This window comes from Wolffia australiana, chromosome 10 (assembly GCF_029677425.1).
Source record: "Wolffia australiana isolate 7733 chromosome 10, ASM2967742v1".
Lineage (NCBI taxonomy): Eukaryota > Viridiplantae > Streptophyta > Magnoliopsida > Alismatales > Araceae > Wolffia > Wolffia australiana.
Window position 1 is genome coordinate 256,426 of NC_135844.1, and position 27,755 is coordinate 284,180.

Genomic DNA, 27,755 nt, shown 5'->3' on the forward strand with positions numbered 1-27,755 from the left:
CCATTTGGTGCTCCACATGTACATTTCTCCTCTAATTAGTGTTTTCAATTTGGTGAGCCGCATCATCTTCGTGAGTGATGCCGCTACCAATATGTCACATGAAAAAATAAATGAAAATAAATAAAACGCCTTTTTATCTAGTCATCAGACCTTCTTTGAAAGGATCAGACAGCTGAAATCATAATGTGATAGCTTATTCAAAGTGATGTGAGTTTCATGTGGGGTTAGCTTGAAGCCTGGTCATCATTTGTCTCTTAATTCTTAAAAGTTGTGGTGTGTTGAGCTTGGCCTCATCTTCTTATGTTCCTCAGCCTGGGCATCATGCAACTTAAAAAGACAGGTAAAGCTTAAATCCAATATCAAAAAAATCAAAATTTTCAGCCGCTATGGAAATATTTAACCTGACATCTATGAGGATTTTAGAAGTATTGTATCATAATGCACATACATAGGCTTGTTATGCCTGCGTCGTTGTTGGGGGCATTATGGTGTTGCTTCCTTGACTAGCGCTGCACCTGCTTGCGCACCAATGCTTGCTGGTCGCTGGCTGGATTGAGCACTGTTGCACTCCCTGGTCTGCGACTGATTTGAATGCTCCTATGCCTAGATGGCTTGGCAGCTAGGCGCTACAATACAACTTATTATTATTTTTTTCTTTCTCCATTTTTTTCTTTCAGTTCAACCCTAAAACATAAAACTATGAACTAAAGAGAATAATTAAGCACAAAAATCTATTCCCTATTGACTTGTGGGGGTATGGTTTTTGATGCATGAAACAAATTTCAAGCAATGAAAGCTTAAGATCAATTCAGAATTGATACCTAAAACATATGACATATTGAGTACCTTGTGGGGAACTGTTTCCACCCTTGACTTGCTTCTTGGTAGAGATTCTTCAAGCCATTCAATTGTCCGACCTCTAGTGGTATCCATGCGACTAGAAGGTTCTCGGATCTCCTCTCCTTAGTTTCCACTTCCTTTTGATGATCTTGTACATATTCTCACCATCAAGATGATTGGTGGAATGAGTGGATAAATCAGAGAAAGACGAAAGGGGGATGGGGGGTGCCCAGATTTGGCTGCCTAGGCACATAAAATGGGTGCCCCCTTATGTATACTTATTAATATTTTTCCATAAAAACCTTAGAATAAATTATATATAACGTCCTTTTAGTAGTATGCGTGTGACCCTCTAGTGCCATAAATTATTATAGTTAATTGCTTTACGATCTAATAATATTTATTGACCAAACTTATTCTGATTAACTAGATCAACATAAATATTACTTTATCAAGATAAATTTAACCAAATCAATGGGTTAGGTGTCTAGCTCGTGAGTTGCTAAGCTACACCTCGTGCTCTAGATGATGTAGAGTAGTCTTGAACTCTCTTATGGAACCTTTTATGTCATTAGTTACCATACATATATATTCCTTCCTTCGCTCGAGACTCACATAAGACATGGTATGGTTAGTAGCAAATCCCTAATCTGACGTTCGGTGTACTATGTGTATCGGGGATCATTGGAGAATGCCCTCTCCAATATTCACACTACCTTGGCCAATGATTAATTTGCATTGTCTTTCTCGAGTCAATCTCCTCTTATAATGAGGCTGTATGATCCTGTCTTGACCACTAAATCACCTCTATGTACTGCTTACTACATCTCAGCTATGACTTTTTTGAATCCCATCATTAGGGGCTCACAAGCCATAGTCAAAACATAGTCGTCCATCCCCGAGATGTCCTTAGTGCCTCAGGTTAACGGATCACTTATACAACTATGACATGAATCAGCCTGATTGATATTTAGGTAGAATATTGTTCATGGATTCATACAGATCAATTCTGTGAACTCTTCCTCCAAAGAACACCCATCGTCTATCCTTAGTGTCTCCACCCTAATGGCCATAGGATTGGTCATACTTCTCTTATAAGTAGGATTGAATAATGTTATCCTTCATAGAAAATTTGATGTCCATCTTGACTATGCAATGAAGAGGATTATTTATAATACATGTTTAAATATCAGTTATCAGTGCATTATCATCCCTTTATAATTCACTACGTCATTCCACATATTCATGGACTTCATTATACATATCACACACAATAATAATAAAGAAACATTTCATTCAATGAACTTGAAATAACATATGGTGGTGTGATTGGCTGACAGGCACATACTATTCATCAATCCCCTTTTTAAATAAAAAAATGCCAAAATGTGTGGCATGTAAATTGGTGGAAATATATGAAACCAACAAGTCAATCACACATTCTATATCTAGTTCCCATGTTCATTAATAGAACATATTCATTATAGTGCACGTGTGATGCTCATAATGAAGTCCATAAATACATGATCAGACTTTGTGAATCATGATGAGATCGTAACACGAAGATCAGTAGTCTTTAAGAATGTGTTCCAAATATTCCTATTCGAAGGATACTCAAGCATGGCATTGAAATGTCCGGATAGAATAGAACTATCTAGCCTCACTCATATAATGAGTATGGCCGTTTCCGTAGCCATTATTATGGAAACACTAAGGATAGATAGTGGGCGTTCTTTAGTGGAAAGAGTTCATTGAATTGATCCGTACGAATTCCTGAAATGTATTATATCTAACTATCAATCAGGTTAATTCACATCATGATTGTGTAAGTTGTCCTTAGAAAAGAAACATCTTGTGTATGGACATTTTTACTTTGTCTATGGCCTACATGTCCCTAATCATGGGATTCTAAATAGCCTTATTTTGGGTGCATCAAGAAGTTCACAAAGATGATTGAGTGATCAAGATGCGATCGTCCACCCTCAGTTAGTAAATGGCAAACATCATCCTTCACGTCTCTCCTCACAGTGACGGAACTATGACGGATGACGTGACGGTGACAGTGACAAAGTTGTTGTCCTGTGATGGTATCGGTCACAGTCATGAAATATCTGTGATGGGTGACGTGACAGTGACGGAGGTTCTCGGACGAGTGACATGATGGGATGAACATCAAGGGTGACGTTGGTGAAGGAATTTTAAAAGAATTTAAAAAGGAAAAAAAATTTAAAACTTTTCTGCTTAGAATAAACACAATTGAGAGAAAATATTATTGGTCATATTAAGTAAAATTATTTCGCATGATATATAGGGAGTATTATATAAAAGCCTATGTTGTATAAAAATTCCAAATTATGGAGAACGCTAATTAAAGGGAAATTGTTTTTTCTCCTTATAATAGAATAATATGATTAATAGTGTGAAATATCTTTAATAAATTTAGTACTTTTAAATATTGAAAAGTTCATTAAGGTGTATTTTTTTAAGTACATAATTGAGAGGAATTATTATTGGTCTTATTGAGTATAATTTTTTCCCAAGATATATAGGGAGGATAAAAAAATTTAAAATATAAATAAAGGAAATCAATGGGAATTTTTTTCTCCTTAGAGTAAAAGGACAAAAAGTTTGCCACATCCATACATTAAATTTCTATGTTTAATTATGGAGTTAAAAATGAAATTTACAGCTAGAGAAATGGGGCGATAAATTATTCAACTAATTATATTTTTCAAAAAAAAGATTGTAAAGAAATAAAAAAGCATCTTGTCGTCTACTGAAATAAGTAAAGGGAAATAAGACAAACAAATTTCTCTATAATCTCCTTTGTCTTCTCTAGAGTCTTCATCATTACACCGCCCTGCCCGTACGCCGCCTCAGAAATCGAGCGTTGATAAGTAGGAATGCCCTTCAGCTTATCATAGATTCTAACATGATTGAACTGCAAATGCCTCCAGAATATGTTTGTAGATCCTTCGTTATGCCTTCTCAACCTATTCCGTTATGAGTTAACTTTTTGGTCGCGACATAGTATGCACACCCATATGCCCCCTGCCCAACCGCCGTATAATATTTTAATATTTTTTACTTACCTTTACGTGTGCTACGAGACATCCCAACCAAAGGCAGAGAGGTTTCTTGAACATCGTCTATCGACGAGTCTCCTCCTGAGTCAACGCGCAAGTCGCCATATGGGAATTCCATTCAAGACTAGTTCATTGAGAAGAGATAAACTCTTCTCATCACATTCAGCTAAATTCAAAAATAATGCATTGAGCTAAATTCAGAGAATAGCGAAATTGAGCAAAAATAATGCATTCATTAAAAGATAGAATATAAAAAATGATAGAATATAATATAACTCACAAGTGTATTCAGGGATAGAGAGATAAACCAATATTGACTGGAGATGATGAGTACAGATAGAACCATTAGAATAAAAAATGATGTTAGAACAAGTGCACGGATAAAAGCCATTTAGATATTGAACTAACTAAAGGTTGAGAATGCCCAAATAGGATCCTAGAGCAAGAAAAAATAGATGGATATATATATAAAGTTGAGAAGACGACATCAGACAGAACAATCGGACAAACCAACATTCCTAAAAAAAAATACATGATTAAAAATGTATATTGAGAACATTGAGAATTAGAACTAACTACATATATAGAGCACATAAAGAAAAACTTAGAACGAGAAAGGATGAGAGAGGAAGAATCTAACTCATGGGGTGCAGGGATAGAGAGATGAATGGTATGGATTGGAGATGATGAAGAAAGATAGAACTTTCAGATTGAACAAAATCCTTGAGCAAGATCGAAAGAGATGAATACATATGAATTGAAGATGATCAGATCAGACGGAACCATATGATTAAACAATGCTATCTAGATCCTTGGGTGAGATTGAAAGAGATGAATACATATGAATTGAAGATGATCAGATCAGACAGAACTATCGGATAAAACAATATTGTTGCAACATATGCATAAATTAACTGTATCTTGATAGCATTGAGAGTTAGAGGTAACAAGAGATAAAGAGTACTCAAAACAAAACTCAAAGCGATAGAAGAATGAGAGAGAAAGAGGAAGAGAGATGAAATGGATATGGAGTGGAGGTAATGTGGACAGAGAGAACTTTCAGATTCAACAAAATTTCTAGAATAAACGCTTAAATAAAATGCATTTGAGGTATAACTAATAACTGAAAAATAAACTAGAAGGTGATGTCAAAAACAAAGAGCGTAAAAATTAATCAGAGAGCGTAAATTATCAAAGAGTGTAAAAATTAATCAGTTTTGGATTTTGAGGTGAACTCATCACTAAATTCATGAGACAGTGTATCACTACATTTATGCTAATTCATAGGAAACAAGGAGATCTTTCCCTATTTACAGCTTTAAAGAACATTTCTATCTCCTAGAAACAAAGATGAAGTACAAAACTGAAAATGACAACCTAGAAACAAAGATCCCGCTTGATCTACGACATGAACTCAACTCCTTGATATCCCTTTATTTCTTCCTCAAATCCTTGCCCTTGACCGCTCTTTCTTCCTCAAATCCTTGACCTGCAAAGTGTTTTCATTTGCTGAACTGACGAAAATGGCGAGGAACAAAGAGCAGAGAAAATTACCAAAAGTTTATGGCATGTAATTTTGTCACAAGTCACGCTGACGCCGTCTGTTGATGAGACGGTGATGGGATGACGTGAAATATTAAAAAATGGTTGGACATGTGACTGGATGGGGATGTGACAAACTACTTGTCACGTTCCCGTATGTCACCACTTGTCATCTGTCTTGTCACGTCCGGGGTGTCATGTCCCGGAGGTGTCGTTCCCTACCCTCAAAATAAGAGGTGACATATCAAGGAAGACGACGCAATGAAGTCCTTGGCCAAGGTAGTGAAATATCGGATAGGGTGATGCGGGAAGTTGAGGAGGCGTTTGATGGCAGGAGTGGACGACATGCGCTTTTACAGGACCGGACTCGGATCCAACTACATGGTCAGTAGTGGGGGCTGGGGGGGGTGGGGGGGGCGAGGGGGGAAGTTGCCCCTTTGAGAGGTTTGGGGCAGCCTAAAGAGTAAACGCGACAAGCAGATGATAGAGGCTACGTAGTGGACACGCGGGTGGCCGGTGGCGTGCAGTGGCCTCACACGTGAACGACGGTGCATGGTGGCAAAGAGGAAGCTTAGGGCGATTCTTGAGAAGAAAAATTCAATTCCAAACATACTAATGATCCATTACAATAATCACCTATTTATAGGCCTTGGAGGAGAGAGAAAATAACTAGAAATTTCATAAAAGTTCAGAAATAAAATCCTGATAATAAATCAAATTTGGATCTTGGGTCCGAGGTTGATGATGACGACGTGTCATGACACGGGTCATCTCCTCCTTCGTGGTAGTGTCGCGTTAGATGATGGGGCATGGTCGTGTGTGCCACCAGTTTGATTTACATTTTCTCACCTTTTTTTCTAGGTAAACATTCCAATGTATAGACTAGACTTCAATCTTTCCAACACATCAAACATCACTAAAAAATTCCTATGGTAGCAAAAGTTACAGTGTTTTCAGTCTTACTACCCACCCGACAAAGTGACGTCGTCCACAAATTGCAGCCGAAGGTTTTCTTCAACATTAAATCTTATTTCTCACCCTTAAAATTCCCCAAAATGCCTAAAAAATAACCTTTAATTATTAGAAATTATCTAAAATAAATATGGTTTTATTTATTTTAAATTGTTTGACTAGTTTTCATTTATTTCATTGATTTTTCAATTTAGAAAATACTTAAAAATATATAAAATATATAAAATACAATTTGAAATGAAATTTACTCTCTCATAACTTGCTCCTTGTGGATTTGATCCTTACACTATTCTAAGGAAAATTTTATAAATATTGTTGCATGAGTCAACACCTTAAAATGACTTTTTAAACCTAAATTCTGGTTTATTAGTTGCCAAGCTACACCTCGTGCTCTATAACATACAAATGAATGTATCGACTCACTCATGGAGCCTATTTGTCATTAGTTATTACTTACGTTTAGTCCCTCATCGCCTTGATCCTCTTAGGATGACCTAGGTTATGATCGACCATCAAACTCTAATTGGTCATCTGAAGTAGTATTGATCTGTCCAGTCATCAGAGAAGTCTTATCTAATATTCTATACCTTTGGTAAAGGACTTTATCACATTATTTTCCTTGAGTTGTGTCCTCTTATACCTATGACATACAATCCCATCTTGACCACTCAATTATCTTTGTGAACCTTTTTCTGCACTAGAGTTAAGACAATTTGAAAATTCCATGATTAGGAATTTGTAGGACACAATCAAAAAGAAATAATTTTCCCACGAGATGTCTTTAGTGTCTCATGTCTAAAGACCACTTACACAAGTGTGACATGAATCAACTTGATTGACAATTTGGCACCATATAATTCAAGGATTCATATAGTAAATTTAGTCAACCACTAATGAGAACCCAATATTTCTCCTTAGTTTTGCCGCACAAATGGATAGGGATTTGCCCGTAATCATTATTTGAGTGGATACTTTGATATCCTTCCCAATTATCCTTCAAATAAGAATATTGAGAACACATCCTTAAAGAAGTAGAGATCTCTATATTACGATCTCATCATGATTCACTAAAGTTGGATTAATACATTGTATGTCTTTAAAAGGGATTAATTATAAGAATGAATAGTGAACGAGATATTGAGTGTATGATTGGCTTGCCAACCACATATATTTCCATTAGCTTGAGTGTGTTAAAAAATGGCCTATATAAAACTCATTTGGTGGAATGCTCGCAATGACTCATGAGAAACCATAAAATGATGTCAGAGGTAAACTAAACCCTCATAACATTTGATGGATCAAGGAGTATGAATGTAGCAGTGAAACAATTTTAGTATGACCAGTACCCCCCTCTATGGTTCAAGGACCTCTAGGACCAAGTAAGAAGCTCAAGCTTGATGATGGAAGCCCTAATGACATTTTCATTTCATATGTGAGAACCATAAAGCCCCTTAAAGCTAGTAAACCCTAAGGGGCACTCATCTATCATAGAAATGATGATAGTGCCCTAGCGTCATGGATAGACAATAAGGTCAACACCAACACTTTTCACACATGTTTTACCCATACCTATACTTGAGTAGGCTCAGGTCAGCCAACGAATGTGTCAACTAAGGTAGCAGAGACAGATCATGCGGTTGGCTTTACTTCATGTTGTGATGAACCTTATATGAGCTTACCATATGAAGCATGCAAGGAGAAACATATAATCACTATTAGGTCCCCCTAAAACTTCTTGATATAATGAAATGCCATTGGGGTTAGAATCCTACTGAGAGGTTCGAAAGAGGTCAGAAATTCTTTTTAAAAAACAAGATGTTTCTTTTATTCCCATTAGGGGATAATTAAATCAAAAAACTTGATAAGTGTATTAGTGGGTTTTTTTAATATTATTGAATTAGAGTTCAGTATGACCCTAGTTCAGGTTGGGTGATAGGGTAGACCTAGAGTAGACCTGACCCTCAACCTAAACTTATGTTTAATCAACTTGACCTTAGGTTGGATTGACCTGGCCTGTCTTGGGTTCTGTGCCTTGGTTCAACCATGGAATATGGTGTCCATGATACAAAAGCATGTTATCAATTCACAATCGATCTATAAAATCATACATCATATGTACTACATGGGGAACTTGTTCCACCCTTGACTTGCCCACTCAGAGATTGTTCTAATGTCTTTCATGTGCCACGCCTTTAGAAGGACCCATGTGTTTGAAATCCTTCAAGGAACTTTTACCAGCATAGGTTAACGTATATCTCCTTTTATACTCTCAGTATAAAAGGAGAGTATAAAAGCGAGACTCTCGAACAACTTAGGGTATGGTTGATTGTCAAACCTAATCCCTCATTCGATTAGTACTAATGCGTAATGCAGATCATTGGATAATGCCTTCTCCCGTATCCTCACAACCCTGGCCAGGGATTTGATGTATCGTCTTCATTGAGTTTATCTCCTTTTATATTGAGGGCGGATGATTCCGTCTTGACCACTCAATCACCTCTGTGCACTTCTTACTACATCCGAGCTATGACTTATATGAATTCCATCATCAAGGACTCACAAGCCATAGTCAAAACATAGTCGTTCATCCACTAGATGTCCTTAGTGTCTCAGGTCAACATATCGCTTATACAACTATAACATGAATCAACCTGATTGACGCTTAGGTATAATACCATTCAGGGATTCTTCAGATCAATTTAGTGAGCTCTTTCTACAAAGAGAAGCGACTATCTGTCCTTAGTATCGCCACACTAATAGCTACAGGATCAGCTATACTTATCATATAAGTAGGATCAGTTAGTATTATTCTATTTGGATAATTCAATGTCCATCTCGACTATCCATCGAATAGGAATATTTAGAATACATATTTAAAAGACTAGTGATCACTGTATTATGATCTCATCATAATTCACTAGGTCATTGCACGTATTCATTGACTTCATTATAAATATCACACTGGAATAATAATGAACGTAATATTTTATTCAATGAACTTAAATAAATATGTTGGTGTGATTTGGCTTGACGGCCGCATAAAATCCATCAGCCTGAACCCAAGTGAACCCAATCTCTGACCTGTCCCATTGGTTGGGCTTGATAAATAAATTGTAGTGTAGGGTGGGATCCAATGGAAAAAAATAAACAAAGGAAAATATTCATGATTCTATATTTTTATATTCATACAGTATACGATACTTCCACTGAAAGTACTCTAAAAATATTCTTCATTCTAGCGTTGATAATGGAATGAAAAACTAAAAAATGACTAAATGGAATGCTTAATGGGCCTGGCCTGTTTACCTCATTAAATATTGTGCTAGAACTTTGGCCGGTATGAATATTTGCTCAAGTCTTAATATTCTCCTCTGCTCACACCACGTCGTCCCCTTCGCTGGCCCGGGGAGGGGACTGAGCAAATCCATCCCCCCGCCAACAATTATCAATGGAAATTGCGCGATCTACTACTCAGCTTCATCCTTCCCCCGAAATCAAACTCTGTGATCTCCTCACTGCAGGAAGTTGACATCTTATCAATTCTTGAGAATTCTTCTATTCCCATTCTATCAAGTAAGCGTCGTCTATATTTTAGCCGTGGTTTCGCATTTTATTTTATCTTTAGGCTTGATGTGTATGCCATCATCAATTTATATTTCCCACGAGCTCGTAGGAGCTGCGGATCGTTGGACCCTTTTTCAATTTTGATTCAAGCGGCATTTTTGCGGCTGTTTTTCAAAGTTGTGTTTAATTTTTCATCTTTCCCACGGTTTTTTTTCTGGAAATGGCGTGGGATCTGCAGAGGCTGACGCCGGCTCGAACATCTTTTGTGGTTCCTAATAGTTCGAGGCTTCTATCCCGATTCCTGATTCTTTTGAGCTCTCCAGCAAGAAATAAGTCTCAATCATCAAAAGATCAAGCCCTTTGGGAGAGACCTTGTATTGAATTATTGATAGTTCGTGAGAATTTTTAATTCAGTTTGCAATCTTCCCGGGACAAAGCCTCAAGCTTTACCTTACCTGTCTACTCGAAATTACGAGTTAGATCTATTATATTACTTGGTAAGCTCCGGAACAAAAACTTCTTCTTGCTGGGCCATCAAATATCCCTTTTCAGTTTTACTTCGGGAGTCTTCTGAATCTCACTGAATCTAATCACTTCGTTTTACTGTTCAATCAGGTCACTTACAATGCAGTTGGGCTCTACAAGTATTCAGGTACAAGAAGACATTTCGGAGATCGGCCAAGATCACGTACCTTCCTCTGAGATTAAACCTCTAGGAATCGGTGAAGAATCTCAACGCTTCGATGATTCCGACGAACTCAGAAATCTCGTCAATTCAGATCAACCGCAATGCCGGATCTGCCTTGATTCTGAAGGTTTTTCCTCAGTAGCTTATTGAATTTGTTTTAAACTTTTTAACTTTCTGTGACGAACATTTGTTCTTATCTAAATCAATCATTCATCGCAGGTGAAGATCTTATAGCTCCATGTAATTGTAAAGGTACTCAGAAGTATGTACATCGGTCATGTCTTGATAGCTGGAGATCTACCAAGGTAAGACTTATCTTTACTAAAACTGGTCGAAAATACAGATATATCATGATGTTATGTGCACCATTTGGGCCTCAGGATTTTTTCATAGTCTATTTCCACAATTAAACTAAAATTACGTTTAACAGAGGCTTTGCATGTTTCAATGTAGGAGGGTTTAGCGTTTTCACACTGTACAGAGTGTCAAGCTGTTTTCTTATTACGAGCGAATGTACCTCCTGATAGGTGGTGGTTGAAATTGAAGTTTCAGCTCCTTGTCGTTCGCGATCATGCTCTGATTTTTGTTGTTGTGCAACTGGTAAAGTCTATTTATTCATTTTATCAAACTTTTAAAATTTATATTGCAGCCTTTTATGATTTCGCATTGAAATGAAATAAATTTGCGCAGGCAAAACAAACAGCAAAAGTTCAAAACTTCGTGCGCGGCTAAGAAAATTATGGGAAATTATGCAAATTGTTTCTTGCTCATAAACTTTTTATAGACCAGCTCCTTTAAATTACTATTCTTTCTGAATTTTGGTCGAAATGAAATACAAAATTACTGGGGCAAAACAAATCAGAGTAGGTTACAGGCACAAAATTTTCGTTACCTCTCACGACTGGCTAGCTTTTATCATCTCGTTAATACATTTTTCGAGGGCCTCCTGGAGACCCGCTGGGTTAGTTAAGCCCTGTGCAGTCTCTGTGGCACAGGGATTTTTTTAATGAGTTCTTTTTCCCCCCCGGATTTAGTCATCCGAATTATCTTAATCATGATTCTGATTTTGTATCATTGTTTTATGCCTAATTTTCCATCACTAAGCCTTCCTCTCCTACGTACAAGAAAACGCATTTTATTTTTTGAAGATCATAATCTAGTCACTTTTCCGGGCCATCTCAAATTGTTTTGGTGATCTATACTGCACACCTGATCAGAGAGATTCTCACTGCATCAATGCTCATTCACGCAGCATTCATCTATGCTCATTCTTTTTTACAGATCGTTGCATTCTTGGGTATATTACTCTACAGATTTTACGGAGAGGAGCTCAGAGAAATGTTTGACTATGAACAACATCCTTACGGCTTCTATTCTGTGGCAGGTCTCTCCCTTCGTCTCCTTCTCCTTCATTTTTTCTATCCTTGTCAATATAGAACTCTATGGAATAGAGAATTTCTATCTTTCGAGAACACCATCATTGTTCTACAACCAAACGAGCCAAAATCCTGCGTTTTATTTCTTGACACCGTTGCTCAAGTAATTATCTTAATCATGATTCTAATTTTGTATCATTGTTTTTTGCCTACCTACTCTGGTAGCGCAGTTTTGTCATTAGTCTTGTTTGGGCTGCTTTACGGGTTCTTCATAGCCATTATTTGCGGGAGAAGGATCAACGACCGACATTATCATGTTCTTGCAAAGCAGGAACTGACAAAGGTCTGGATCATATCTTATCCTTATTTAATAAATTGAAATTAGAGTCAAATTTGATAGATATTAAGAGAATCTGACTAAATGCATACTCTGTGAACAAAACAACCCTGAACCCTAAATGTGAACGATGGCTGCTATGCAGGAATATGTCGTGGAGAACCGAGAAGGGAACAATAGCCCACATCAGCTTGAATCCATCCATGTCACTGAGCTGAGGATGCTTGGACTCTATTAAGAAGGGATGTAAGCAATACCATATCTCTCTCCAGACCGTCATCACGGCAGGCATGATGACAGAGAAAAGTTCAGGAGCAGGGGAGTGGCCATACAAAACACTCTGACGGTGCCGAGTAAGATTACCAAGAAACAATGATAATTTCGGCATAGCTTCTGTTCTTTGGCATGAAGAAAGAATGTTGTAATAACGAAAGGTACATGCATAACTTCGTTGCCTAGATAGTACAACAAAGAAGACATGGATGTTCGTTTTGTTATACTATTACCTCTCTTTCCTTAAAAAAAAAGTTTTATTATTACCTCTCACCTGCAGCTCCGAAGAGGAAGGTTTGGATCATTCAATCGAAATGGAGAAACTTATGGAAGCCACTAGATTTACTTATATTGTTGCATAATGAAGAAAGATGGAAAGATAGATGGCTCCGGGGAATAGTGAGAGAGAATTTACATGTCTTCTGGAGTGTAGGATTATGTACAGTCAACTTAGTCTGGCTTTGCCCCCTCTCCCTCTCACTGTGCACGCTCTTGGGCTTTCCCCTGCGTTTCTGCATGCACATCACCATTAGTTAATATCGGCCGTCGAGGCTTGTAGTAACAATAGCAAGAATAAATTTTATTTCTACATTTTGAAAGCTCCGCTGACCCAAGATCAAGACTGGGCTTACTCTCCAGATCTGCGGCGCTATTCCTTCCATTTCTTCTTTCATGATTCTTCGCCTTCTGAGGAGTGTGTTCTGTTCTTGTTATCCTCTGACTCCGTAGATAAATCTGCTTTTTTCAGGAGATCAAATTTGATTGAGTGATGAAGCAACAGAGACTGGAAGAGGGTCTGTAACAAGAAGTAATGAGAGCAATAAAAGATGAAACAAAGCAAAATAAAAATATTGATATGGCTTCCCCAGGAACAACGAAGATACAGCAAAAAATTGAACATGATATAAAATACATAAACTGGTCGATTCCATATCAAAATTTATACTTTGGTGTCTTTGTTAATATTCTAAACAAAACACCTTTAATTTGATTTCTTGTATAAGAATGTGTGTGGACAATCAATATCCGATTGAAGTTTTTTGGACATTTATTATTAATAAAATTGATATTTATACCCTACTTATTTGTCAGAGAGTCGGCGGCTCTGTCAAATACAACAAGATCAAGGTCATTAAATAGCACTGAATAACCTAGGAATGGTAAATTCAACATTTTTTTTAAGCAAGGTAAACTGAACAATTTGCTGCCATCTAGCTGAAACTCAGATGGACAGGCTCGATTCTCGCGTTTAGATGGGTCAAGTAAAAAATAAAATAATGTAAACTTCTAGACACAGATCTTTCTTTCTGGTGAATGTTCGTCAGCTTTCAAACGGTTTTCCTATGGCCATAGATTGAATTTCGCCAAGAGACAGAGTTGTCGGAAGGTTTTGTTTATAAAACAAATAAATTACAGCACTATTCCGCATACAAAAGGAGGCATCTTGATCAAATTAGACGAAAAGTAAAAGATGAAAGACAAATAAATCTCGAGATAACTGATTTATTGCATACAGAGAAAGAAGTAAATCTAATGTCTAATCACCGGTATTCCAGCTCAAGAGAAAAAAAAACAACACGACGAATTTAGCTTCATATAGACACAGTAAGGAGAGTCTTTATTAGAATTTGAAAATGATTCGAAACCGATAAACCCGAACATTTCCTGCCAACGACTCCCGACAAACCGTCCTCAATGATTACGGGCGAACAATTAAAGAACTACCCGCTGCATCCCTGATTATAATCTAAACCAATGTCGAAATTTTATCTCATTCCGTAGTCATGTCGAAATCTTAAACCAAAGTCATAATTGATAGAATCCATGCAAACGGGCACAAAAAAAAAATCCGATTAAAGAGATAGAACCAGAACAAAATCAAGAGGAGGAAGAGGATCGAAGAGAAAAAAAAAAAAAGAGGAAGAACACAGCAAATTACCATCCACCAGATGAGAAGCGCAGGGCCAACCCCAGGCCGTGGTCAGAGACATGACCTCCTCATCCGTCATCGGGGCGGACACTTTCTCCAGCGCCTCGACCAGCTTATACGATTTGGTGCGGGGCGGAACCCAGTACGACGAACCCGGGACGAAGGGCAGCCAATCCGGAGCCGAACGACGGACGAGGATGCCATGGATGAGCTCTTCGAGCCGCCGCGCCGCGCCCGACTCGGACGACGCCGCGCCGGCCCCGCCTCGACCACCTTCCTCGACCACCAGCTCGAAGACCTGCGCGAACTTCCCCGATCCGCCCGACCTCCACCGAACGTGGCCGACGCGGGGCGACAGCGCCGCCGCCCATGGCGGAGCTCGCCGCCGGAGCCGCCCGATTTCGGCGGCGGATTCCCCGACCGCCGCCGCCCGCGACAAGCTTCGCGACATCGAAGAAGATCCGATCGAGCTGTGTGCGGATAAGTGTTCTCCAAGTCGTGCCCAGTTTATATATATAAGAGATGGCCCTGGTATGGGCCTGGGCTGTTCTCTATACCTCCTTAATTCGGCCCAATGGGCCAATTCTTCCTTGTTCAATGTTCATCCATAACTAAAAAAAACATTTTTATTAACTCGCTGAATTGTCATTGTCTCGTTTCTTTGTTTACTTGATGTTTTCAGTGACACTCGTTTCATTCTGAAATGATAATGTTTTTATTTCTTACTGCAGATTGTCCATCTTGATATATGTGTGCATGTATGTGTCGACTGGAGTTGTGTATTTTTTTTCATCGGTGTCTTTAGGATAATAGCAGAAAATGTGATATCGACAACTGTGATGACCCATTTATAAATAGTAAAGAGACTGCAAGAATGTTGGAGTCCTGATGAGGACAACCAGTCTTGGTTCAAATTGACTGAGCTTTAGGTGGGAAAATAACTGATTTTTGAGGATCCAAGGGTTATAAATACTCCCTTGTAAGGACATAAGACACCTTTTGGTGAATGATCATTTTGTTGTTTCTTGGCATTAGTAGCTGTATCCGGCTGTCGTGAGAGCAAGGACTCTGGCTTAGTAAGTTCTTGGGGGTTCGTTTACCTGTCGCTCTCTCTCTTTCTCTCTTAGCTTTTTCATGCCTCCTATTCTCTTATCTCTCTCCCTCATCATATTTCTTTTTTTTGTTAGATCTACATGGGGATTGTAACAAAGAACTCATGACACAATCTACAGGACAGAAAGAAGATGCAATCATCCAGAAAAATCAACAGGATGGACACACAAAAATTCTGGGATCAGAAGAATCCTCTCAAGTGGGAAAATTATCACTTGGAAAAAAATAAACTATTCCTGCTTCCTCAAAGAAGACAGGATGAAAAAAGAAAAAAAGAATGTTCCTCTTGGTTTACCAAGGTATCACCACTTGCGGTAGTGGAAAAAGCTCCACAATCTTCATTGCCGCAGTTGATTTATCTGTTCATATAGTTACATCATTGAGAAAAAAAAAGAAATGAGGAAAGTTATCACTTGGGAACTATAGGCCCTATATATTCTTCATATGTTTCAAGCAGCTACAGATGAAAAGGTACCGGCTTAGGGCATTTCAGCTGTCTCAGAACTTCACTTGTTTCCAATTCCTGTGGTTTATAAAACACCATGAGTATGGCCCATCAAAAGAAGAAATATGGAAAAACCAACACAGGAGCCACAATTCAACACTGCATCCAAGCATACTTTGCGCAAAAATGAATTTTGATCCGAAATTCAAATGTATATTAAGTGCCATTCAAAGTGCACCTGAGGAACAGCGCAATCAGCACGTGCAGGATCCCACAATACAGCACATGAACAGTCCCAGTCCTCTGTTGGCGTCATTGAGGCTGGAGCTCTGCAATTATTAGTATATTTAAAAATTCAGCCAGGAACATGATTGACTCCCAAATGCAAACCAGGGAATAAATCTTTTGGGGAACAAAAGTTTCTTTTAATGGCATCAACGACCTTGAGATGCATGGCAAATAATTAGGAAATAAAATAATTTTGCCCTCGGGATTATAAACATGTTGGAGTGATTGCCAATGTCCTACCTCAATATTGTATGGCATGCGTGCTGTCTTGGTAGAATACGTTAAGCGATAAAGTGGTAATCAACGCAAATGAAATAAGTCCATTTGAAGTATTTTCCAAACAGAATGAAAGGACCTCTTTTCTGGTCTACCAGAGTAGATAAAAGAACCAATAATTCAGTGATAAATTGGTTGGATCTGAGGCGATGGAAAGTATAAGACAGATTTCTATAAATAAGCAGGAATGGAGATGGAAAGGGGTTTCACCAAGTTGAGGAAGCCGATTCGGCCTGAGGGGGAATCAAGAATTATCTGTTATTGATCCTGATTCACATCTCCCTTTTTCTTGTACCCTATTTTAATTCTTCAACATTTTGATAAATAGAATCCTTCTTCCATCCTCATCTTCCATGGTGGAGCAAGATCCTGATACAACCCCACTCTAGGTGGGAAATGGAGTTTCCATTTCTTGGTTTGAATAAAAGGAATCAATGACCCTAAATGTAAGGCATTAGGAGTACCATAATTATTTTTTGTTTCGCTCCCTCTCACTGCCATTGCAACTGATAAGGCGGGCCTCTACCATTGACTGGGATGTAATGAGGAGTGAAGACAAGAAGAAAGAACAATTCTTGATACCCAAACAAAGAGATTACAAGGGGTTTTATAGGGAGCCCTAATGGGCTAATAATAGAAAGGGCCCTTAATGGGCTAATAATAGAAAGGAGCTAATAATAGAAAGAAGAAAAGAAAAAGGAAAGGAGACAATAATGTCAACACTCCCCCTCAAGCTAGAGCGTGGATGTTTTCCACACCCAGCTTGGAACAGAGCTCCTCAAACCGAGGGGCATGAAGCCCTTTGATGAAGATGTCTGCAAGCTGTTCAGCTGACGGAACATATGGCGTGCAGAAATTTCCCGACTCAAGCTTCTCTTTAATGAAATGTCGATCGATCTCAATGTGTTTTGTACGATCATGCTGGACGGGATCATGAGCAATGCTGATAGCCGATTTGTTGTCACAGAACAGCTGAACAGGGGAAGAAACCGGACACCTTAGTTCACGAAGCAGTTGGGTAATCCAAAGTGCTTCACAAAGACCATGCGCAAGGGCACGGAACTCCGCTTCAGCACTTGATCGAGAGACCACTTTCTGTTTCTTACTCCTCCAAGTAATAAGATTGCCTCCCAAGAAGGTGCAGTACCCAGAGGTCGACCGACGATCAACCACAGATCCTGCATAATCGGCATCAGTGTAGACTTCTAGACGCAGACCACTGTGACGATGAAACATTAATCCACGGCCAATGGTGCCCTTCAAGAAACGGAGGAGGCGATGGGCAGCATGAAGATGACTCATTCGAGGGTTATGCATAAACTGACTTAGAACACCCACTGTATATGCAATGTCGGGACGGGTGTGGGTGAGATAGAGCAGTTTGCCCACAAGTCTTCGATATTGTCCGGGCTCAGCCGGATCTTCATTCTCATCCGCACCAAGTTGATGACTCACATCAATCGGTGTCGAAATAGGCTTGGAGTCTTCCTTTCCCAGCTCGCAAAGAAGATCCACTGTATATTTCCGCTGACAGATGAAAATCCCACTCGAAGAATAAGCCACCTCAATACCAAGAAAATTTCATAATGGGCCAAGATGACGTATGGCAAAGTCCGATGACAGATACATAGCCAGCTGAGTAATGGACTCCGTATCATCACGCGTGATGATAATGTCATCCACGTACACGAGAAGAATAGCCACTCCCCCGGACATGGAATGACGGTAGAAAAGCGTGTGATCTCCATTACACTGACGGTATCCCCGGTTCTTCATGGCCATGGTGAAACGGCCAAACCAAGCACGAGGAGATTGCTTCAAACCGTACAACGCTTTCTTCAGGCGACAAACAACTGAACTCGGAGTAGACGGCACTAAGGAGGCATATCCAGGAGGTAAGGCCATATAGATCTCCTCAGTCAAATCACCATGAAGAAAAGTATTCTTGACATCATATTGCTGCAATATCCAGCCCCGATCGGCGGCAAGAGCCAAGAGAATCCGGACAGTGTTCATCTTGGCCACAGGCAAACGCTTTCCTGATAATCAATGCCATACTGTTGGGTGAACCCTTGCGCCACAACACGTGCCTTGTGCCTTTCAATAGAGCCGTCGGAATTGTGCTTTACAGCATAAACCCAACGATTGCCAACCAAGTGCTTGCCCGGCGGTAGTGGAACCAGATCCCATGTGTCATTTAGGGCAAGTGCTTGTAGCTCCTCCATTGCCCGACGCCAATGAGGAAGAGAGAGGGCTACGTCCACCGTCTTTGGAAGGGAGATAGTGTCAAGGGAGGTGAGAAGAGCGTGGTAGGATGGGGAAAGACGATGAGATGAGATGGATGCGGCTAATGGATACAATGGAGAAGGATGAGGGCAAGACACAAGTGCTAATGAAGGATTTTCAAGAGGAGTGGATGAGGAGGATGAGGGAACTTCAGGGGTAGGAGGAACACGAGGCTTGCGAAGCAAGAGTGATACCATAGCGTTTTCTGTCGGCAACGGCGTATAGGTAAAAGGACACAACATAGGGGGATAGAGGGATCCGATGGGGACTCTGCAGGAGGGTTCGATGAAGCAGAGGATGGATCTTTAGTAAGGACAGGTGGATTTGGGATTGGTGCAGGCAGAGGATCAGAGGACAAGGTGTTCATGGGAATATCAGATGGAGGCTCTTCGAGAGGAACAGGCAAGGAAGGACTTGGGACAGGTGACGAGGGAGATGAGTTAGGAAGAATAAGAAATTCAAGGATCTGATTGAGGTGGTAAAGAAGGAGAAGGTGGAGAAGAAGAGGGTAATACGGAGTGAATTCGTCAAAGGTAGCATCCTTGGTGACAATAAATCGACGAGAGGGTGGATGATAACATCGATAACCCTTTTGGGTAGAAGCATAGCCGACTTAAGACACATTGGATGGCCCGAGGATCAAGCTTGTCACGACCAAGATGGTGGTTAGGAGCAAAGCAAACGCACCCAAAGACACGAGGGGTAAGATTGGTTCAGAGAGAAATGTTGGGGAAGGAATGCTGGAGACAATCAATGGGAGTAGAGTAGTTAAGCACGAGACGGAAGACGGTTGAGAAGATGAATGGCACTTCAGCCCAAAATACTTTGGCACATGCATGTGAAATAAGAGGCTCGAGCCATTTCAAAAATGTTACGAAATTTTCGTTCTGCAACTCCATTTTGCTGGGGTGTAAGGACATGTGGTTTCATGGATGATGCCTTTTCTTGGAAGAAAGTACTTAACGTGGAATTGACATAGTCTCGGCATTGTCGGGCGGAAGCGATTTAATAGAAGTGCAGAATTGAGTTTGAATGAGAGAGTAGAACTGAGGAATAACAAGGAGATCTCTGATTTATTTTTCAAGAGATAGGCCCACGTGAAACGAGTAGCGCCATCAATGAATATACATAACCACCGAGCACCGGACGTGCTATGAACAGGAGGGTCCCCACACGCCGGTGTGAACGAGCAAAAGGAGTCGCCAAATGGGAAGAAGAAATAGGATACATAGTACGATAATGTTTAGCAATTCGACAAGCATCACAAACAAAGCGGTCCACAGAGTGGCCTTGGAAAAGTTTTGGAAATAAACGATAAAGAGTAGCAAAGGATGGATGGCCGAGGCGTCGATGGAGAAGCCACAAATGCTCATGAGGCACCGAAAGGGGAACTGCAGCGGCAGCAACAGCGAGGGGAGACAAGGGAGATCGAACAAGATAGAGACCCTCATGCTCCTCAGCAATGGAAATCGTCCTCCCCGACACCTTATCACGATAAAAACAGGTATTAGGAGTGAATGTAAGATCTTGGTTCAGATCACGAACAAGGCGGGATAAAGAAAGAAGATGATGAGCAAGCCGTGGAACATGAAGGACTTTAGTGAGGTTCATCGAAGGAGAGAGAGACACACGACCAATCCCAGCCACAGTGAGAAGATCACCGGAAGCTGTTTTAACTTTGGAGGAGCCGGAAACGGGTTCATAGGTCACAAAAGCTCTAGGATTGGGTGTCATGTGGGCAGTGGCACCAGAGTCAAGAAGCCAAGTGGATGATGATGACGACGGAGATGATGAAGGAGGAGAAGGAATGGTGGACATACCCGCGTTAGCTAGAGAGCACGAGCCCACGACTGGAGGGTCAAGCAATCGCCGAAGACGTTCCACTTCTTCAGGTGTAAAGCCGGGAAGAGAAGCACTCGCCGAAGACGCTCCACTTGGAAGAAGACCATAGGACAGAGGCACTTGACCAGGCATCGGTACTTGGTTGACAGAAGGTGCAACCGTAGCGAGATTGCTCTGTTGTGTTCGCTCCGCTGAAGCTTAAAGCACGCCTCCTTGGAGTGACCCCGCTTTTGCAGTAATTGCAGAAAAGGAAGGATCACCTTGGAGGATTCCTCAGTCCGAGTAGATGGACCACGAGACGAAGCTCCTGCTCCAGTCGATGTGGTCGTCACCGAGGGGCGCGTGGAGGAAGACGAATGTGCTACAAGTGCAGAAGCCGGGGTCTGGGACTGCTGAAAGCGAGATACTTCAATTCTCGCGCTGCGAAGCGCATCCTTGAAGGAAAGCTCTTTCTCCCGGTGTATAAGCTGAGCCCGCATCGCTTCATATTCCGGGTTAAGTCCTATAAGGAACTGAAAAACCCGAAGTTGAAGAGTGTACTTGCGATCCACCGAGTGAGGGTCCGGAGGCATGTAGTAATCAATCTCATTCCACAGAGAAATGAGTTCTGTGCTGTACTCCATGATCGCCCTGTCTCCTTGACGCAGATTGGCGGCCCGGTGCACTAGCTCATACAGTGTGGCAATATTCTTTTTCTTGGAGTGGCTGTCAAGGGCCGCTTCCCACACGGCCCGGGCAGACTCAAGAGACAGAAATTCACCCTTGATACTCGGTGAAATACTATCCAAAAGCCATCGATGGACCACCCTTCAACGCCTAGCCAGTCATAGTACTTGGAGTCTGTCTTGGAAGGCCCTTCTTCAAGTAAATGACGCATCAGTCGCCCTTGAGAGTAATCTGGACATATTGCTGCCACTGAAGAAGGTTAAAGCCGGTGAACATCCCATCTGGAGGCATCCGAGGCAGAGAAACGGTCCAGGTGAAGCCGACCAATTCCCGACTCAAGAGGTGCCTCCGGCATTTGACGTTTGACCCACACTGGGTGGCGTCGATGCTGGCGTCGATGCTGGCGTCACACCGGAAACCGATACAGGCTCCGTCATCTTGATCACAGAATGAAGTGTCGCACGAGGAGCACACGGCTGCAGGAATGCCCGCGGCTATTGGCTGCGTGCGCGGCTGAAGAGTCGAGGAGGGAGCGCGGCCGCGACCGAGAGGAGAGCGCGCGGTCGAGAGGGAAGCATACGCTGCCGAGAGAGAAGATCAGCCGAGGAGGGAGCGCGGTGCGGGAAGCCGGAAATGTGGCCGGAAAGAAGCTGCGCCGCCAAGAGCAGGTAGCCAACCGGAAGGAGAAGGAGCTCAAGATCGTGGCGAATGTAGAAACGCCAGAGATCGGAGCTACGGTCGAGCCCAGGAACCCGGATTAGGGTTAGGGTTAGGGCTCTGATACCATGAAGACAAGAAGAAAGAACAATTCTTGATACCCAAACAAAGAGATTACAAGGGGTTTTATAGGGAGCCCTAATGGGCTAATAATAGAAAGGGCTCCTAATGGGCTAATAATAGAAAGGAGCTAATAATAGAAAGAAGAAAAGAAAAAGGAAAGGAGACAATAATGTCAACAAGGAGCCTGCTGGAAAATTACCAGAGATAAAGGTCGAAGCCAAATGTCCAAGTTTGTGCAATTTCAACCTCAGCATGAGTCTCAGAAGGCAAATTCGATGATCAGCACGCCAAAAATTGGCAGATGCAGAGCATGATGGCCTGGCTTTTGTTGAGCACACCACGCAAACCTCTTGGTGACTACCTCCAGCATTGGCCTGTGTTGCCACCGCTGCAGAGCCCCCAGGCCTTGCAATCATCCTTGATGCCATGCAACTTTCACCAACGCCACCATGGTCAATGGAGGTGCACACCACTCTGTTGCCTGGGCTGTCACAGCTCTGGGCCCTCCCCCCTTTACAGTCTTCCCCAGGGGGAGCTCAAATGCCACCTACCCAACCCTTACTGAGGGATCTTGACCTTCAGGCCTGTCCTACTCTTAGGGAAAGGATGATTGGGCTCACATGACCCAGCGGACTTCACTGTCATGCACTCTGACGCCAGAGAGGATCTTGCCGGGACTCTTGCCCAGGGCGGTTGTGTGCACTGATGTACTGATTCCAGGTATTAGGGTGGTATGATCACCTTCATATCTCGGGGTAGTTTCCTAATTTTTCCCTCTAGGAGAACTTTTTCATTAAAGTTTTAGTGTGCTTCTCCGCTTGAATAGCTGTAGCCCTCTTCTGAGAGGGCAGACAAGAAGTTATCAAAGTTGTGTTATGTTCAGTCCTTTCTCTCCTGGGTGATGTCCATTCTGTCAGTATTCTCCTCCAGCCAACATCCATCCTGGCGTCCCCTCTCTGCCAATGATCTTTCCATCCCCATCAGACCGTCCTCTATACCTAACCTCATCAATAAGAAACCCCAGGTTCTTATCATAGGGTAGGTCTCTTACCCATAGGCAACCTGGTATGGTCAATGCCATTTCAGGAGGCTGCCTGAGGCATGTTCTACATCCTCAACCTCACACTCAAATCTAACCACCATCTGCATAGGATGGGACAACTCCAACCACCTAAGGAATGACCACCTGACAGTGAATATGCCCTTGAGCTGCAGGATGACCAACAACAGCTCAATGTTTGCACCCTGTTACGATCTACTAAGCACATTAGGTGCATTATTGTCTTTTTGCATTTCCTTAGCATTTCCCTTTAAATATGTAGCCCTCCTCGTTGGAGGGCAGGACATGGATTATTGAGTTGTCTTCCTTCTAGTAGTCTCTCCCCTCTCCCTCGATGACACCCACTCTGTCGACTCCTCCGGCGACGTCCACTCCGTCGTCCCTCCAACCGCTCTTGACCCTTCGGGACGTCCACTCCGCCCGGGTTCACCGGTCTTCGATACGATCCCGGCTGGGAACCCATCACAACCAAGGTGCAGCAGCAAGATAAGGATTGTCACTGGAGTTTGTTGGATAACAAACTCTACCCCTCCAGATCCACCCACCACATGATCATGCACCGCTGTTTCACACTCCCCACCTCCTCATAGAGATCCACTAAAGAGCTTCAAAACAGGTGATATTTTGAGCTTTTTGGGCCTTGAACCAGAGTAGTGATTCCAGAAAGTCAAGCATTATTTCATGTAGAACTCATGTGCCCAGAAGATGAGCAGCAGGTCAAAGAAGATTTTGGAATTGAGGAAGCCTATGTGGCCGACAAACCAGCTTGAGGGGAAGTATCTGGTAGAGGGGGAAGTATTGATACAAAGCTCAAGTGTATTTTGAACATGTTGGCCAATTTGTATTTTGAACATGTTGGATTCCAGTAGGAGGAAAGAAGACATTATGTATGGAAGCATTTGTTTTTAGTTGAGTTGTAGTTGAATAAATCTGTTTCCCTCTGTTAGTACCCCACTGAAAGTCTACAAAAGAAAGTCTCGTGGGCCTCCGCAGGGCTCACAACTCGCATCAGCGCCCATTACGGCGGAAGTAAAGGAAAGGGCGTCCTTCTTAAGGGGAGGGACGGAGACGGAAGAAGGCATCGAAGAACTGGTATCATACTCTTCCTTACTCTCTCTCCCTTCCTCGCATCTCCCTCGTCCTGCCTTTCCTTGACCTAACTGCTCTTCCCACTGAGTCCCTGACCCCTTACTCCTCCCAGGTTACCGAGCGTCCGACGGCCGCACCTTGAGGAAGAGCTTCCCCGAGACAAGGCGTCCCCTGTCTTGTTCCCCTGGAAATCTCGTTCTCTTTTCGTCCCCCGTTTTGTATCCATGGGTGTTAAAGAACCCTTTGTGTTGCATAAATCTTGGATCTTCTTCTCTTCCACTCACCCGGAAGGCTGGGATCTTATCACCCTCCCTCTTGTCCTTAAATCTCCCTTTGTTCCTGATAGAAGCCTAGCACTCTATCACAGTAGTTTCTCAACCAGAGCAAAATTATGAGAATAATATTTCAACAAGAGAAGTTCTACATTCATCGGAAGAAAAGTCTAGAAAGGGGAGTTTCTTGAATCCTTCGCTCAGCAATGATTTAATAATGAAATCCAGCATTTCTTCAAAAAAATAATGCAATCCAGCATTGAAGATCACTCGGCATCATATTGAGCTTTTATCATCTAAAATATATGGAAATAAGATAAACCTTGATCACACTTTTATCATCACATTGAAAAATAGAGATAATTTAACAAAGTAGTTATCTTTAAATAAGATCCAGATTCCAGAACTGGCTAACCTGCGCCACTTTCCACATAAAATTCCTCGTTTGCCAACTTCTGCTGTAAGCATAATCTTCCCTCGACATTGAAGCCAATTGCTACTAGACCCAGAGCATGAAAATCTACTCCAGCACTGACAATCAAAAGAAAACAATACGATTTAACAGAAGTTTGTTTTATTTCTGCGAGAAGTGATCAAGGAAGATGGCTTACTTTTAAATTATCTAGCTCCGTAGGGCTCAACTCCAAAGAATTTGAAAAATATTCATCATCTCTACGCAAAATAAATCAAATTTCAGAAAGCGTTGCGATAAAATTCTTCTGGAAAGAAAATTATTTTCTTTCGGTGACTATTCAACTAATAAATTGGAAGGAAAATTAATCGTTTTGCATTCTGAGAAAACTGATGAGAAACAAACTTTTCGAAATTGAAGAGAAACAAAACTTTAGCTTTGTTAATGATGAATAACTCATTCCGGAGATTTGACTCAAGAAGAATCAAGAGAATCAATGTAATCAATAAGAAAATAGGAAATTTAAGACAAGGAGAAAATTAAAGATGGTGGAGGAGAAACATACTCAACAGCTGGTCCTTCCCATCCCGGAACCTTTGCTTGGAAATCTTTGCCAACCCTAACACGCGATGTGTGCAGATCTTCATCCATTAACATGTATAAAATCGGACCTTGCGTCTCGCGTAACATCTTCCTCCTCTTCTTTTCGCTCATCAACCAAAAAAACCTTTCTGCAAGACTACTTGGCGATGCACTCAACCCGTTGTTTGAACAAGGCTGACAGCACCATTGGTCTAATGGAACTTTTGTCTCATTACAACAGTTTAAATGCCATGCTTCTTCGCAAAGATCACAAATCAACATTTTCTCCGGACTTCCCTTGAGCCCGCATAATTTGCACAAAAACCAAGAGCTATCATCAGTCTCGACTTTGATCTCGTCTGGAGAGCAACTCTCTTGAGCAAGTCCCCGATTGTGTTCTGACGAAGAATTATGTGTTGGTTTCTCAGAATTGCTCGATGATTTTCTGAGATTTTCATGATTAACGCTGAGAGATTTCCATCGAAGGGGTGTTGAAGAAGTCGATGTATCTAAAGAAAGTGAAGGGATCGAGTATCTTTCCCAAGTACTGCATCCAAAATTGAGGCCAGAAGAACAGCCCCCCCCTTCCGACAATAGAGCAACAGAATTTCGAATTTTTCTTCGCTTGTATACATGATTCGTATGCATGTTTGAGACGCTACACTGGAGGAAACCTGGCTAGTAGCATTCGACAATACGGACGAATATGTTAAAATTTTGAAACGAACGGCATCCACCTAAAAAAAACCCGAATTTGCAGAATGAAATCGAATACTAGATCATATGCACTAATGTCAATAACTTGATGTAAAACTGCAAAAAGTTGTGACATGATTCTAAACCAGCCTTTAGTGTTCTATACCAGTAGATCCATAAACGAATGAGCAAGGAATAGGACATTCCTTTAGGGTTAATTAAAATGAACAAAAAACGTAAGATTCCCTCACAAAGATCAAACCAGATTATGCGATGCTCGGATCATTAATTTAAACAGAAAACATGCTTTGAACAACTTGAACACAACTTTTCTCGCTCTAATCCACAACTTTTTGGGTGAAATTATACAAAAGCTCGTCCAATTCAAACACTCAAAACAAAACGATTTGCTTGTGCTTTATTCTGATCGGAACGCCTGCAACACAAACTGTCCAAAGAAATTCAAAAAAACACTGTCTCAAGCCAATTAATATATTTCGCCATTTGTAATGGCCATTGATGATACATTTAACGAACACAGCCAAAGATGCATTATCGAGAGAAGGGAGACTTGTCACGGGTTGAGTCGAGAATGGTAGCCTGATTCATTTCAAACGTGACAGAAACGAGAAAGACTCCCACCAGAGAAAACTAGGTTAGTTTTGAGTTTCATTTTGGAGGCAATACCGTCAGTTTCGGATTGACAAAATCATCAAACAGCAGCTAAGATTTTTTTGCCCTCTTCCTCCGTTCATTCGACATACACACGGCAGCGGTTCCAAAAACACGGACTACACCACAACTTCTGACGAAAAAGAGGGTACACATCTCAATTCACAGCAAATATGTAAGGTTCTCTATTAAAAATCATGATTGCCAACGAAAAAATGCGTAAATCTAATCACTGGAAGCTTTATTTTATTCGCATCCCGCTTCGATACTTGAGTGATGCGTTTGAACAACAAACATAGAACATAAACCCGAGATAGCGAAGTGACTACAAGGCTTGTCGATTCTTTACCTTCCAGGTTGGAGTTTTGCGGCTCTCTTCTTTTAGATTCTTCCGTGTTGACACAAGGCAATGGAGACTCCATCAATCTGGTTGTGAGAGAGAGAGAGAGGGAGAGCGAGAGAAAGAGAGAGCAGAGGATGATTCTCCAACTTGAAACAACAACTCTCTTCTTCCCACCTTTTATTGGGCCCCGGGAAGTAAAAAAAAATATAATTTTTTGGACTTCCTGCGGTTCAATTTACCTTCAATTTTCGGCTGATGGCCACCCACAAACAATTCGATCTAGACAACCACGCAAAAGGAAAAAAAAATCAACCATTCCCCCTCG

General features: G+C 41.3%; 3 protein-coding genes across 12 annotated transcripts; 1 reads left to right on the forward strand and 2 right to left on the reverse strand.

Moving 5' to 3' along the window:
• The first annotated feature begins 9,786 nt into the window (after nucleotides 1–9,786).
• On the forward strand, nucleotides 9,787–13,269 carry LOC144708407 (RING/FYVE/PHD zinc finger superfamily protein). 4 transcript variants are annotated; one of them, XR_013582779.1, is made up of 9 exons: nucleotides 9,788–10,013; nucleotides 10,243–10,501; nucleotides 10,620–10,819; nucleotides 10,912–10,997; nucleotides 11,146–11,292; nucleotides 11,974–12,076; nucleotides 12,299–12,411; nucleotides 12,551–12,839; nucleotides 12,959–13,269. XR_013582779.1 is itself a non-coding variant. In XM_078581707.1 (8 exons), exons 3-8 carry the CDS (start codon nucleotides 10,630–10,632, stop codon nucleotides 12,641–12,643), a joined length of 732 nt encoding a protein of 243 aa, XP_078437833.1. In that variant the 5' UTR covers nucleotides 9,788–10,013; nucleotides 10,243–10,501; nucleotides 10,620–10,629; the 3' UTR covers nucleotides 12,644–12,951. The 4 variants fall into 4 exon arrangements, 3 of the variants coding, with proteins under 3 accessions (XP_078437835.1, XP_078437833.1, XP_078437834.1); XM_078581707.1 differs by lacking the exon at nucleotides 12,959–13,269 and having other exon boundaries at nucleotides 12,551–12,951; XM_078581708.1 differs by lacking the exon at nucleotides 12,959–13,269 and having other exon boundaries at nucleotides 10,284–10,501; nucleotides 12,551–12,951.
• Nucleotides 12,994–15,084, reverse strand: LOC144708408 (uncharacterized). 4 transcript variants are annotated; one of them, XR_013582781.1, is made up of 3 exons: nucleotides 14,618–15,084; nucleotides 13,269–13,413; nucleotides 12,994–13,190 (listed from the first exon to the last, which is right to left on the reverse strand). XR_013582781.1 is itself a non-coding variant. In XM_078581711.1 (3 exons), the coding sequence occupies exons 1-2, from the start codon at nucleotides 15,057–15,059 to the stop codon at nucleotides 13,349–13,351; spliced, it is 507 nt and encodes a 168-aa protein (XP_078437837.1). In that variant the 5' UTR covers nucleotides 15,060–15,084; the 3' UTR covers nucleotides 12,994–13,190; nucleotides 13,311–13,348. The 4 variants fall into 4 exon arrangements, 2 of the variants coding, with proteins under 2 accessions (XP_078437837.1, XP_078437836.1); XR_013582780.1 differs by having other exon boundaries at nucleotides 13,269–13,416; XM_078581711.1 differs by having other exon boundaries at nucleotides 13,311–13,413.
• Nucleotides 15,085–15,851: 767 nt separating this feature from the next.
• On the reverse strand, nucleotides 15,852–27,735 carry LOC144708947 (RING/FYVE/PHD zinc finger superfamily protein). Of its 4 annotated transcripts, XM_078582406.1 has the most exons (8): nucleotides 27,437–27,735; nucleotides 27,103–27,220; nucleotides 25,703–26,397; nucleotides 25,337–25,397; nucleotides 25,141–25,256; nucleotides 16,405–16,495; nucleotides 16,197–16,244; nucleotides 15,852–16,080 (listed from the first exon to the last, which is right to left on the reverse strand). In XM_078582406.1, the coding sequence occupies exons 3-8, from the start codon at nucleotides 26,365–26,367 to the stop codon at nucleotides 16,060–16,062; spliced, it is 1,002 nt and encodes a 333-aa protein (XP_078438532.1). In that variant the 5' UTR covers nucleotides 26,368–26,397; nucleotides 27,103–27,220; nucleotides 27,437–27,735; the 3' UTR covers nucleotides 15,852–16,059. The 4 variants fall into 4 exon arrangements, with proteins under 4 accessions (XP_078438532.1, XP_078438530.1, XP_078438531.1 ...); XM_078582404.1 differs by lacking the exon at nucleotides 27,103–27,220 and having other exon boundaries at nucleotides 25,703–26,393; XM_078582405.1 differs by lacking the exon at nucleotides 27,103–27,220.
• Nucleotides 27,736–27,755: the final 20 nt, after the last annotated feature.

What these genes read in the sequence shown, in the direction of transcription:
- LOC144708407 (XM_078581709.1), top strand. Translation starts at nt 10,630, where the DNA reads ATGCAGTTGGGCTCTACAAGTATTCAGGTACAAGAAGACATTTCGGAG. An exon ending in GATCTGCCTTGATTCTGAAG is followed by an intron (nt 10,820 to 10,911) that starts GTTTTTCCTCAG and finishes CATTCATCGCAG; the next exon opens with GTGAAGATCTTATAGCTCCA. An exon ending in ATAGCTGGAGATCTACCAAG is followed by an intron (nt 10,998 to 11,145) that starts GTAAGACTTATC and finishes GTTTCAATGTAG; the next exon opens with GAGGGTTTAGCGTTTTCACA.
- LOC144708947 (XM_078582404.1), bottom strand. Translation starts at nt 27,509, where the DNA reads ATGGAGTCTCCATTGCCTTGTGTCAACACGGAAGAATCTAAAAGAAGA. An exon ending in TGGGAAGGACCAGCTGTTGA is followed by an intron (nt 25,398 to 25,702) that starts GTATGTTTCTCC and finishes TATTTTGCGTAG; the next exon opens with AGATGATGAATATTTTTCAA. An exon ending in AGCTGAAATGCCCTAAGCCG is followed by an intron (nt 16,081 to 16,196) that starts GTACCTTTTCAT and finishes CTATATGAACAG; the next exon opens with ATAAATCAACTGCGGCAATG.
- LOC144708408 (XM_078581710.1), bottom strand. Translation starts at nt 15,059, where the DNA reads ATGTCGCGAAGCTTGTCGCGGGCGGCGGCGGTCGGGGAATCCGCCGCC. An exon ending in CGCTTCTCATCTGGTGGATG is followed by an intron (nt 13,417 to 14,617) that starts GTAATTTGCTGT and finishes TCCTGAAAAAAG; the next exon opens with CAGATTTATCTACGGAGTCA.